General features: G+C 50.5%; 1 protein-coding gene across 11 annotated transcripts in view; it reads left to right on the plus strand.

Annotated features, from left to right (window-relative positions):
• The window catches only part of TENM4 (teneurin transmembrane protein 4), a 719,612-nt gene that overhangs the window by 222,321 nt on the left and 485,238 nt on the right, over positions 1 to 12,053 (plus strand). For 7 of the 11 annotated variants that reach the window (XM_064576841.1, XM_064576836.1, XM_064576846.1 and 4 more), the window contains exon 3: positions 3,585 to 3,686. The exons of the other annotated variants lie outside the window; for them this stretch is intronic. Coding sequence is in view for 6 of the 7 variants with exons in the window: in XM_064576836.1 (XP_064432906.1) it covers positions 3,677 to 3,686 (10 nt within the window). In the remaining variant the exon portion in view is untranslated. The remainder of the gene's footprint in view (positions 1 to 3,584; positions 3,687 to 12,053) is intronic. 11 annotated transcript variants of the gene reach the window in all.

Raw genomic sequence — 12,053 nt, forward strand, 5'->3', positions numbered from 1 at the left:
AGCCTGGATCCCAGGACCCTGGGATCATGACCTGAGCTGAGGCAGACGCTTCACTGACGGAGCCCCTCCAGGCGCCCCAAATAGCAGGCGTCCTGATAGGATGATCCATGGTCTTCACCAGGCTGCAGATAGGACTACCCAGTTCAGGAGGATTGAGTCCTCTGGGCAATCCTCCCAAACAGTAGAGTCAGCTCAGAGTATAGAAACGCTTGGTCCCTCATGGACATCGTACGTGGCCCGAGCAGAGTCCTGGGTATCGAAAAGATGCCCCCCCCCGCCACACCCCGGGCTCCTGGGTCAGCTGCTCCTGCTACCATGGCTTAGCGAAGAAGTGAAGGACAAAAGCAACACTCGCCTCTAAGGGAAGAGGATGGTCTCCTGCTACGTTTGAAATCCTCTGCAGGAGACTGCAGTCTATGGTGATTGGGATCCAACTCAACGCATTGTCCTATCTCGTTGATTTGTGGCCACTTTGGGGAAAACAAACAGAAGCAAAGGGGCTCTGTGCTTCATCCCACCCAGGCCTCTTAAAGGCAGTCTAGGAAACAATCACATTCTGCCCACCTAGGTAGGCAGGAAGGGGCTCTGGAAGCAGAAGGTGTACTGAGAGTATTGGGGTCGTGTGTCACATGCTGGGTCATAGCACGCTTTATGGCTCACCTGCAAAGAAAAAGAACAGCGTTTAGATTTTGTTTCTACCGCTTCCTAGCTGGGGGATTAGAGGCAAGCGGCTTAAATTCCCTAAAGTCTCCTTTTCCTCCCTGCAAGTCTGGAAGGATAATGCTTGCCTAGTGCAGTTGTTTGGAAGTTTCCATGAGATCAAATACCAGCCAGCCCCTAACACTCTGCCCAATGCTTGGCACGGAGTGAGGAACTTCCTCTTCTCTTCCAGCTCATACTGTGCCAGCCTTGTCGAATTCATCTTCTATAGCAGATCTCTAGTCATGTCACATCTCTGTTTAGCAGCCGTTGGTGGCTCCTAATTACTCATTGGATAACAGCCATCTTCTCTGGCTCGGTCTTCAGGGCCCTGTTTTGTGGAACCTACCTCCCCTGTCAGGTGCATCATCCTCCGTTCCCCTCCACACAGCCCACATGCTGGGAAGCTGAGCTACACGCTTTGCGTGCTTTCCGCTGCGGTGCTTTGCTCCCTCGGACAGAGTACCTGTCCACCTAACATGGACTCTGGCGCCAGGCTGAGCTAAAACAGACTGTTGTCTAGTAAGTGCTCCCCGGTCTGCCAGCCACGCTGGCCTCTTCGCTCCTCTGTCCCCTCCCTGGCTTTCATCTGTATCTCTCTTGCAAGACGGCCAGGCCTTATCGTTCCTTGCCGGGCTGGGAGCTTCCTGAGGGCGAGATCTGTTTCCAAGTCACCAGTGGGTCCTGTACGACACCTCACCCTCACTATGTGAACGAGTGATGAGTGAGCGAGGGAAGGAAGGAATGAAGGCTCCAGTCCCTGCCCAGCTGGGTTTCCCCTCCATCAAATGCTAGTTACATAAGCACCTCTGAGACGGTTCAGTCCACCCATGAGCCTTTTCCTTTCACTCATTGTGGCCCTTGTTGGAGTTACTTCGGAAAAGAGGGAATTCAGGGATATGAACTGAAGAGGAAATAAACAGAAGAAACAGAGTTGAGGTTTTCCCTAAAGCCCTGGCAAAGAGGAAGGTGGAAGGGAAGCTAAACTAGGTCTGTGGCCTCCCTAAGAGGGAGAGGGACCCTAAGGCCCAGGCCAGGCCCCAGAGCACAAGCTGTGGCCCGAAGTTATGGGGGCAGAGTGGGATTTTAAAACCAAAGAGAGGGGTTTGAGGGAGACCCTGGGTATTTTGTCTGAGTCACTGCTTATGGCCAGGACCCCCGCAAGACCCTGCTGGCAAAGCCAAGAGCTCTGAGTCCTAAAATCCAGCAGGTGCTGGGCCCGCGGGGAGAGGTCCACACACAGGAGAAAGTGCCCATTGTTAGAGCAAAACAACCTCCTGTGGCTCTCTGAGACTTTGGTGGGAAGCTTACAAGGAATAAGGCGTGGTAAATCGAAATTAAGGGCATGATAGCCATGACTGCTCATTCAAGATGCCTCAGATGATAGTCCTGTGCTCCGTCGCGTGCTGCCTATTGCTTATTACAGTGACTGTAGTGAGATTTTTAAAGGCTTTTCTTGGTGTGCCTCTAGACTGCGTCAGTTCTGTTTCTGCCCGGCAGGTCTTCTGTTCTGGGGGGTTCAGGAGCCTGACCCCTGAGGGCGGGGAAGGGACAGTCTGCACTCGGGGCCTGGTCAGTGTTCTTGCCTGATACAGTTCCTCTTTGATCAGAATAACAATTTACAATAAAGAAACATGAAATTCAGATGAAGCTAGCACAGTGTCACACTTCAGAAAATTGTATTTTTAGTAGAGATGACCACTAATTCCTCACCTTATAATGGACAATCCTGTCTTCTTAGCTAGGCCCCTACCTATATTTGGCAAATAGGTATTCAGGGATTTTCTAGAAAATAATTTTTACCTCAGATGCCTAAATGCATCCTTCATGCCTTCTTCAGCCTAGTGCGTCTTCTGTATAAAAAGGCATTTTGTGGTGTTTTCAGTGGGTGTGACAGGTGGTGCAGGAGAAAGTAAACAGATCTTGCGTCTGTGAGGAGGGCCTGTGTTCAAATTTCATTCCCCCTCTTGCAATGACCTGAGGCAGATGACTTAAAACCTTTGAGCCTCCCCTTACTTTTCTTTTGAGTAGGGTAGCATTTCTTTTGCTCGTTTCATCAACCTTTATTGTGTGCAGGTATTTCCTTAGGCACTGAGATCGCAGATGAATCAAATTCACCATCGTAGAATTCTGGGGGCAGAGAGGACCTCACCAGTCACCAGGTTCAGAGTTTCCCTGTTTCACATGAGGAAACAGGCTCAAAGAGAGGATATTTGCTAGAGGTTCCAGTGTGACACACAGATGTGCCAGAGAGAACTCTCGTGTGTGAGGAACTCGGCCCAGGTGACTCCCAGCACAAGCCCATGTGGTATATCCCAGGGAAGGTCGCCATTTTATAAGGCAGGCCACTAAGGTTCAAGGAGGTTCAGTGACACGTCTATTTGCCTGGTGAATCAATGATAGAACTGCTGAGGGGGGCCAGGGCCTCATGCCCATCCCCCATCCCCCACCCCCACCACAGCACCCAGTCGGTCCATCTTCATAAAACACTCAGTTCACCTCTGCTCCAAGTCCTTGAAGGGCACTAGGGTCGTATAGAGGACTGATCTGCAGTCCCTGCCCTTGAGGGGTTTGGTCAGACAAGACCATTGCTCCCACAGCCCAAGATGAAATGGGGGAATAGAGGAAGGTATGCCAGAGCTGTCCAGGAAAGCTGCATAAAGGAAGTACATTCTGGTGGGATTCACAGGGTATTTGGGACCTCCCTCGCCCCGCCCCCCCCCCCCCGACCCCCCACCGCTTCTCTTCCTTGCTGTGGCATCAGGAACAAGCCCCTCCCCCCACTGGCATGTGTTTGCAATGGCTGCTGGGGAGAAATCTGTGGGAAAGGGTCCAGGGCATCTTGCCACTTCACTCAGTAGGGTCTGTGTTCTCTGCTTCAACAGAAAGGATCCTGCCTTGTCCTCCAGGATCCTATGGCCCTGGAGAGAGGGCTGCAGGGCCCAGGGACACTGCTGACTCTTCAGAACGTGCTGACATGGAGCCAGGTCAGTCCCCTTGTCTGCTCTGATTTTCTGTGTCATCAACTGCAAACCTGTGGTCTTAATGAGAAATGCCATCTTGGAATCTGAAACCACGCATGTTTTTTGGTGGAAGGCTTTGGCCACTATGCAGCATGGGGAGTAATAGGAGGTCAGGCCAGAGTGGGAGGTATCGTTTTCGGGGAGCAGATGCAGTAGGCGGCGCGGTGGGTGCTAGAAGCCCAGGCAGCAGCCAGCACAGTGGGAGGGCAGGGCAGGCAAGGCCTAGGCATCCAGGTGGGAGGTACCATGGGCGCTAGCAGCCGGGAAACATCGTGCAGGTCCGGGACCACGGTGGGGGGGGGGGAGCGGGGGCAGCAGTGGCCATCAGGATCATTCCGGAATCTGGGAGACCAGGGGCAGGGTCCAGAGTCGGATGGTTCCATGTTGAGCTGAGCTGGAATGAGATCAGAGGCATAGTTGAGAGTGTGGCAGGAGAAGCTGAATGGGTGGCTGCCGGGACAGGGGGGCTGGGGGCTGGGGGCTGGGCCAGCCCGCCAGAACGGCCCTTTCGAGGCTTTTCTCCGTGTTGCTATGCAGAAGAACAATGACAGAAACAGTACAGAACACCTGGGTTGCGTCAGGAAAATGGAAGGATGTTTTAGGCTAGAGAAGGTAGCATCATAATGGAGGCTAGGTCATGATGAAGAAGGCTGAAGAGTCAGAGGAGCTGGGACTCAGGACCCAGGACCCCGGGAAAGAGCCCTGCAGTGAAAACCTCCTGTGAACCAAGCACTTCTTCTTATCTGCCAAGCAATCTTGCCAGGTAGACGTCTGAGTCTCTCTAGGCTCGGTTATGCTCCAGTAATAAGTTAACTCCAGAATCTCAGTGGCTCGAAAGAGCAAAAGTGTATTTCTTTTTTTTTTTTTTTAAAGATTTTATTTATTTATTCGAGAGAGAGAGAATGAGAGAGAGCATATGAGAGGGGTTAGGGTCAGAGGGAGAAGCAGACTCCCTGCCGAGCAGGGAGCCCGATGCGGGACTTGATCCAGGGACTCCAGGATCATGACCTGAGCCGAAGGCAGCCGCTTAACCAACTGAGCCACCCAGGCGCCCCCAAAAGTGTATTTCTTGTTCGTGTTCCATGTCCAACCAAGGGAGGTAGAGGACTCTGCCCTACCGAGCGACTCAGGCCAGCTTGATGAAAACTCTGCTGGGTTGTAGGGATACCTCCTGGAACATTCGGCCACCTTGGTGTCTGCAGTCGAGGCCGAGAACCGGAAGGCAGAGCGCTGGCCCTTAAATGCTTTGGTCCAGAAGTCACCTGTAGCCCGCGGGCCCAAACTAGTCACATGGTCCTGCCTGACTTCTAGGGCTCTGGGAAACGTGGGGGAAATGAGGTTATTCGATAAGAGTAACTGTCTCTGCCACAGGAGGTAGGTATTATTTCTGTCTAACAAGCAAGAAAATCGAGGTGCAGAGAAATTAACTGTGTTGTCTGAGGTCTTCCAGCTAAAAAAGTGCTAAAGCCTAGATCTTACATAACCTCTGATTCATTCATTTATTTGGCAATTCGACAAAGGCGTACTGAATACCAACAATAAGCCGAGCACCAAGCGAGGCTCTGGAGATAGCACAGGGAATGAAAGCAGAGGTAGCTGCTGCTCTCAGCCTGAAAAACATGTAAGTACAAGCCGGGAGGAGCACTCAGCCACCCCGACACGGCTGTCTGAGGAGAGCTGTTAAGATTATTAGCTTTTCATGTAGAAGGACGGGTAAAATGGGGTCACGTCTATTGAGGCCTTGTGCCAAGTACTTGATTTGTGCATCTCATTGAACTCAGGGAGCTCCATAAGGTAGTACTTACCATCCCATTTTTAAGATAAGAAAACTGAGGTCCGCTCACTGAAGTAAGATAACTAAGCTAAAGGTGAACCGTCGACCCTAACCGTGCTCACTTGTAATGCACGAACGGTGGAAGAAGAAATTGAACCTTGCCACCCCCACGCCACCGAAACCCAGGAAGAATGCTCTCGCCTTCCTCCTCTAAACTCTCCATCCCGGCCCTGCTCCCCCAGCTCCCCCAGCATCCTGCTGCTGTCACATGTGAACACAGCTTTCAGCGACAACAGAGGAGGCCTCGTGGAGGCCAGACCCTGGGTCGGTCACTCATCCCAAGTTGGTGCCGCCTGTGGAGCTGGGCCCATAGCAAGGCTTGTTGAACTCCAGGAGGGAGGGAAGCAGTCACAGAAATGAAGGTAGTGGGATCTGACTCTGGCAGGATGGGGTCAAATCTGAGCCTTGGCCCAGGCAGATCCTTCTGTCTAGAGTGTTCTCCTTTCTCTCGCGGCCTTATCTCCCCTCATCCCTCCCATTGCACACTGTGTTATATGTACGTGACTCCATCACTTCTCTCCCCTCCTCAGCTTATGTGACCACCTCCTCTGTCCCCACACTGGTCCAAGCCATGGTCTCGTACCTGGATTATTGCAGTGGGCTCCTCATGGGGCTCCACTTCCATCCTTCTCTCCAGGACTCTGCCACCAGTCAGATCAGAATCACTTCTCTGCTCAAAACCTGCCGTGTGCCCCCATCTTTGGCAGAGGAAAAGCCAAAGGCCTCACGGTGACCCACTAGGACCTAAATGAGCCAACCCATCTCCCATCCCACCCCTTCTCTCCTGTGCACCCCTCACCCACGCCGTTCGCTTCTTCACTGTTCCTTGAACCATAAACACACTCCCACCTCAAGGCATAAGGCACAGACACCTTTTTTTCAGTCTTGGGAAAGCTCTTCAGGCAAAGGGATAGCACTGAACAGACCTCCACATCGCATCCGAGGGAGCAGAGCTCACATAGGCTGAGAGGTGCCCAACGAAGTGTGTTTGCGGCTTGGGAAGTGCCCCCCCCAACTCCGTGCAAGGAGCCACCCTCCCAACCCAGGCCTTCCTGTGCCCTCTTCCTTTGGCGCTTGCCCATGTGACACTTCTCTCCACCTGCTGCATCATCTGTTACTCTGTAAGCTTGTCTGTGGTCTGTCTTCCCCCGTTGGAACATAAGCTCCGCAAGGGCAGGGATTTACTTTGTGCTGTTTCCTGGAGTGTTCTTACTCCTGGAACAGGTGCTCGGTAAGCACATATTGAATGAGTGAATGAAGAAACAAATACTTTCACAACACATTCCACATCGATATTTGCTTACACGCTATTGTCACCCTCCTGCCTTTATGTATGTTATTCCGAACCCTTCCTGGAATGGCCCCACTGCCCTTCTCCCCCAGCTAAACTCTCGCTCTTTCTCACTCACTCTGCCTGCCCAGGTGGGCCCAGTCTCTGTAGGAGCACACAGCCCCAGCATTATCCCGCCATCCCCTTGAGCCTGGAGATGTCAAGGGCAAGCGCAGCTCCTCGTCCTTGAGCCCTTCCCCGCCATGCCTGGGGCACAGCTAGAGTCCTGCTACTGTTTGCTGGCTTGAGCCAAGTGGACCAGAGCAGCATGTAGAATTGCAGCCCTGGGGCTACCGCTCTCCTCCCCTGCATGTCACCTCACCCACAATCAGGAGGCAGGGAGCCCTCACTGCCAATTCAGTCGCCTCCTGCTTAACGCCCGCCTCAGAGATCAGGAAGATGAGGCAAATGGGACACTAACGAAATGCAGAGAGAAAACTAAATTGGGAGGTGTTGCAAACACTGAGGAGGAGGGAGACTGATTTAAAAGGATCTCTCCAGTGTGGGAGGGGGAGTGCAGTGCAGGACTGCAGAACCCCGGAGTTAGTGTCCCCATGTCCCACCTCTGACACCTGCGTGTAGGGTGGCCTGCATGATCCCTGTAGCTCCAGGGGCTTCACATTTCTGACTTTAAATTAGGAGCCTTTTACTTGATTGACTCATTTGTTCATTCCCACCTTCCCACTAACTTGCCAAAAAAGATTTGAGTGGGTTAACAATCTTAACTTGATTAATTAATGAAGACCAAGAGCAGTTAATGCAAAATTAAGGTAGAAAGTAAGAGGAAAAAAAGGGAAGGGGAAGGGACACCTGGGTGGCTCAGTCAGATAAGCATCTGCCTTTGGCTCAGGTCGTGATCCCCAGGTCCTGGGATCGAGTCCCACATTGGGCTGTCCACTCAACAGAGAGTCTGCTTCTCCCTCTCCCTCTGTGATCTCTCTTTCGCTGTATTGCAAGTAAATACATAAAATCTTAAAAAAAAAAAAAAAAGGGAAGGGGAGAAGAAAAAGATTTCCAGGGCTGCTCAGAGAGGGGGTTCTGGGAAAAGGGTTACAGGTGGGGTGGTGGATGCTGACGACCTTTAGGGATGGAAAAGCTCTGGTCAAATGGTAGTGACGATGACCAGTGTTTCAGAGCATTTCATATCCACTGTCTGATCCTTCAGTTATAGGCATTGTCTGCTGTATGCCAGGGACCGCCACAGGGCATTTTTTTTTTCTCTGTCACATTGAATGCTCACAGCACCCTGTGGTCTTTTAAAGCCCATTTTTGAGATGAGACAACTGGGTCTCAGAGACATTGGTCGTCTCTTCAGCAAATGGTGCTGGGACGATGGCTATCCACATGCAAAAGCGTGAGGTTGGACCTTTCCTCACACTGTACACAAAAATTAACTCAAAATGCGTAGTTGACCTAAATGTAAGAGCTAAAGCCATAAACCCTTAGAAGAAAACATAGGCATAAATGCTCATGACCTCAGATTAGGCAGGCAGTGGTTAGGCACACACAAAAGGGAGGAAAACAATACATAAATTGGACATCATCAAAATTAAAAATTTTTGTGCTGCAGAGAACACCATATGGGAAATAAAGATGAGCCCGGAATGGGAGAAAATATTTGCAGTCATAGATCTCACAAGGGATTTTATTGCAGAATATATAAAGAACTCTTAAACTCCGCAATAAAAAGACAAAGGGCCTAATTCAAAAATGGGCAAAGAGTTTGAATAGGCATTTCTCCAAAGGAAACAACAGAAATGGCCAATAAGCGCATCAAAAGATGTTCCACATTTTTAGTCATCAGGGAAATGCCAATCAGAGCCATTGGGTTCTTTGTGTGGGCCCGGCCTTCCTAATAGCGAAGCCTCCTGACCACACACCTCCCTGAGCTTGGGGAAGGGGTTACTGCGTGAGAGGCTGAGTGAGAGGCCTGGTTTGCCATTAAGGTTTTCACAGGAAGAGGAAGGAAAGGGAGGAACAGAGAGAAACAGGCAAGACAGAAGGGTCCGGCCAGGGACAGACTGCCTGTGGGCTCTTTTCCCGGTAAGAGACAGAAACTGCCATCTGAGAAGGGTTCTCAGGGCTAGTTATGCCACTAGCCCTCTTCACAGAATGCCCTAAAGCAGTGGTTCTCAAACTCTCTGGTTTCGGGACCCTGTTTGACTCTTCCAAATTATTAAAGACTCCAAAGAGTTTTTGTTTATGTAGATTATGTCTATCAAAATTTGTCATGCTACTGATTAGCACTGAAAAAAATGTTAAAATCATTATTTATAGTTTATTTAAAGTAATAATAATAAACCCTTACATTAACATAAATAACACATTTTTCATGAACTCACAACTACTTTTCTACCACAAACAAAAAATGTATAGAGTGGCATTGTTTTACATTTTGGCAAATCTCTTTACTATTTGGCTTAATGGAAGATATATCTGTTTCTACATTTGATCTGGAAAACTCCACTGTATACTGATAAGAAAACAAGGATGAAAAGGGCAATATTTTAAGTAGTCTTGATCTCACCGACTTCCCGAAAGGGTCTCAGGGACCTGTGAGGATCCCTGAGCCACACTTTGAAAGCTGAGCACGAGAAGTAAGGTCCTTGTCCGAGTCCAGCAGAGAGTGCAGAAGAGGTGTCTGTCAGCCTAGTAAAGACAGGAAGAGAAGTGAGGACAGTCTGAGTGGAGAGGTGACAAGAATCCGCCTGCACGGAGGCCTGGCTGCCCTGGGGAGGCCTCAGGTCTCAGGCCTTTTGCACGTGATATTCTCTTGGCTCAGAATGCCTTCTCCATCTTGGTCTATTGGCAAAATCCTCCTTGTGCTTTAAGATTAACTTTGGATGCACCTGCCTCTGGAAAGCCTTTCTTACCATCCCTAACATCCTCAAGGCTGAGTTAAGCCCTCCTCCACACCCAGCACCGTGATGGGTGCCGGTAGGGTGAGCATTGTAGTAGGGGAGTGGCTGGGAGGTTGAGGCCTACTGGTGGAAGCCTTGGGGTCCCAGGAAGAGGAGCTGGGGCCTTTTGCTATTCTTGTTTAAGAAGTCAGAAGCCACTGGAAATTTTTTCACAAGCATCTACTTGATGGTGTACACATTTATATGTACAGAGGACGGCAGTCACCAAAGGGCAGAGAAAAGTCATCCGCTACTAATTCTAATTCACTATCAACTAAAGGAATTCCAGCGATCTAGAAGAGAGTGGGAAATGAGGAAGAAGAAGGAAGAATGAAACTAACAGCTAATTGAGCACTCACTCTGTGCCAGACATGCATCATGTTTATGTAATCATCAGAGCAGCTAGGGCCATCTTCCCCATTTTACAGACGAACAAACTGAGGCACCCTCCTCCCTCCCCTCCCCAAGGATCCCTTGCTAGTACGCGGCAGAACTGGGATTCAGACACAAGTCAGTCTGCTTCTAAAGCTCGTAACTGCTTTTGCCACCACGCCACATGGGCTTGGCACTGCGTGTCTGACCCCGAGTGTTTACTGCTACCACCCTGCTTTTTAAAAATGTGTTTCTATCACTGCTTTCCAAATACACCGGTTCGCCCTTAGAAAGTTGAACGAGAACACCGGTTATGCCTCTTTGTTCCACCATGGCAGCTTCCTGGCACATAGCAGATAGTCCAGAATCTCCGCTTTTGTATTGCTTTCTTTCCGTAGAAGACATGGCCACAGTGGAGATATTAACCCAGTGGAGATACTCATGAGTTATCAAGTGGTCAGGCCCTGCCCAGAACTGGCCATTCTGGCTGGAGACAGGAACCTGGGAAGTCAAAGGGCTTGGAACAGGTATGTTATTCTTCTCAGGATCAGGCTGGAGAAATAATCCTCTGCAGCACACCCTAGTTCTTCAACAAATGCTCAGTGTGGCAACCCAGGCTGATGAGGCTGAATGTACTGTCGCATCTGGTGCCAGTTAGGTCAGTTAAGCAAGGGTAAAGGAACATTTATTGAACGCTTACTGTGGGGTAGTCTCTAGGCTAGGCACATTGCATGTTTTTATCCTCGTGATGAAAACCTTTGTTTGGGGCTCGATGAGATAGGAGTATCTCCATTTTCCAGTGCCCAAACTGAGACACAGGAAAGTATCTTGCTCAGGGACATAGATGTCCTAGGACATGGAGGAGCTGGGGTTTGAAGCTGGGTCTGTTTGGGAACGTCACACTGTCCTCTCCGTGAAGAGAAAATGCGGAGTCTGCAGGGTGATTCATGAGGCTCAGTGGCCACCAAAACCCTTGTGCTGGTGTCAGGCTTTTGCTCCCCAGACCATCTGTCCTCCCTGGCTCCTTTTCTCTTCCTGAGTTTGCACTTGCAACTTTTGCTCAGAGCACCTGGCATGGCCACCACTCTACCATGCCACCATCATCTTTCAGCACCAAGTTATCAGCTTCGTCAAATTCCTGGGCCACTTGACCTTCGGGAGAATGAGATAGGAGGAGCAGGTGACTTATGAAATCCAAAAGGTGTCACAGATGGAGCTTGAAACCCAAGAGTTCCCTATTTGCCCAAAAGAGGAATTCCTCTAGGCAAGCTTTTCTGGTCCCAGCCTTCGATGCTTCTTGGGGAAGCCGGGTGTGGAATTTTGCCCTCCCCGAGTCCTGCCGGGGATGGGGTTCACAGAGCGACACAGCCACTGCTCCAGAGGTGGCTGTCCTTCTGAAACCCCTTAAATATCTTTGTTTCCCTGTCCCCATCCTCCCGTGGTACTGCTGCTTTGCAGCCCAGGGTATGCAGAATGATCACAGAGCCACTGACCAGCCGCATGCCTGGTTGATTTCCAAATGGGAAGGTCAGTGTCATTATCCTTGGTGGATTCAATGACCAAATCCTCCTCATGGTAGGGCTCGCTTCCTGTTGCTAACTGCATCTTCGGCTGCACATCTCAGTGGCCAGTTCAGCCGAAGCAGCAGGTCGTGGCCTGGAGGCCCCTCTCTGAGGCTGCGGACCTCCATCGCTGCACTGCCTTGACTTACCTGCTGGGAAGTGGATGTCTTCGGACCTCTTCTACTCCCCACAGCTTTTGTGAAAGTTCCCTTGGTGGAAATGAGCAGTAAGTCAACATCTGTGAGCACAGAATCCTTTGCCTCTTTGGATTCTAAGCATGGCAGAAAAGCCGAGTGTGCAGTAAACGCCCCCAGGGGTGAGAACGGACATTCG

Source organism: Mirounga angustirostris, unplaced genomic scaffold, assembly GCF_029215605.1.
Source record: "Mirounga angustirostris isolate CCGP_5_RB_7025 unplaced genomic scaffold, mMirAng1.0.hap1 SCAF_13, whole genome shotgun sequence".
NCBI classification, from domain to species: Eukaryota; Metazoa; Chordata; class Mammalia; order Carnivora; family Phocidae; genus Mirounga; species Mirounga angustirostris.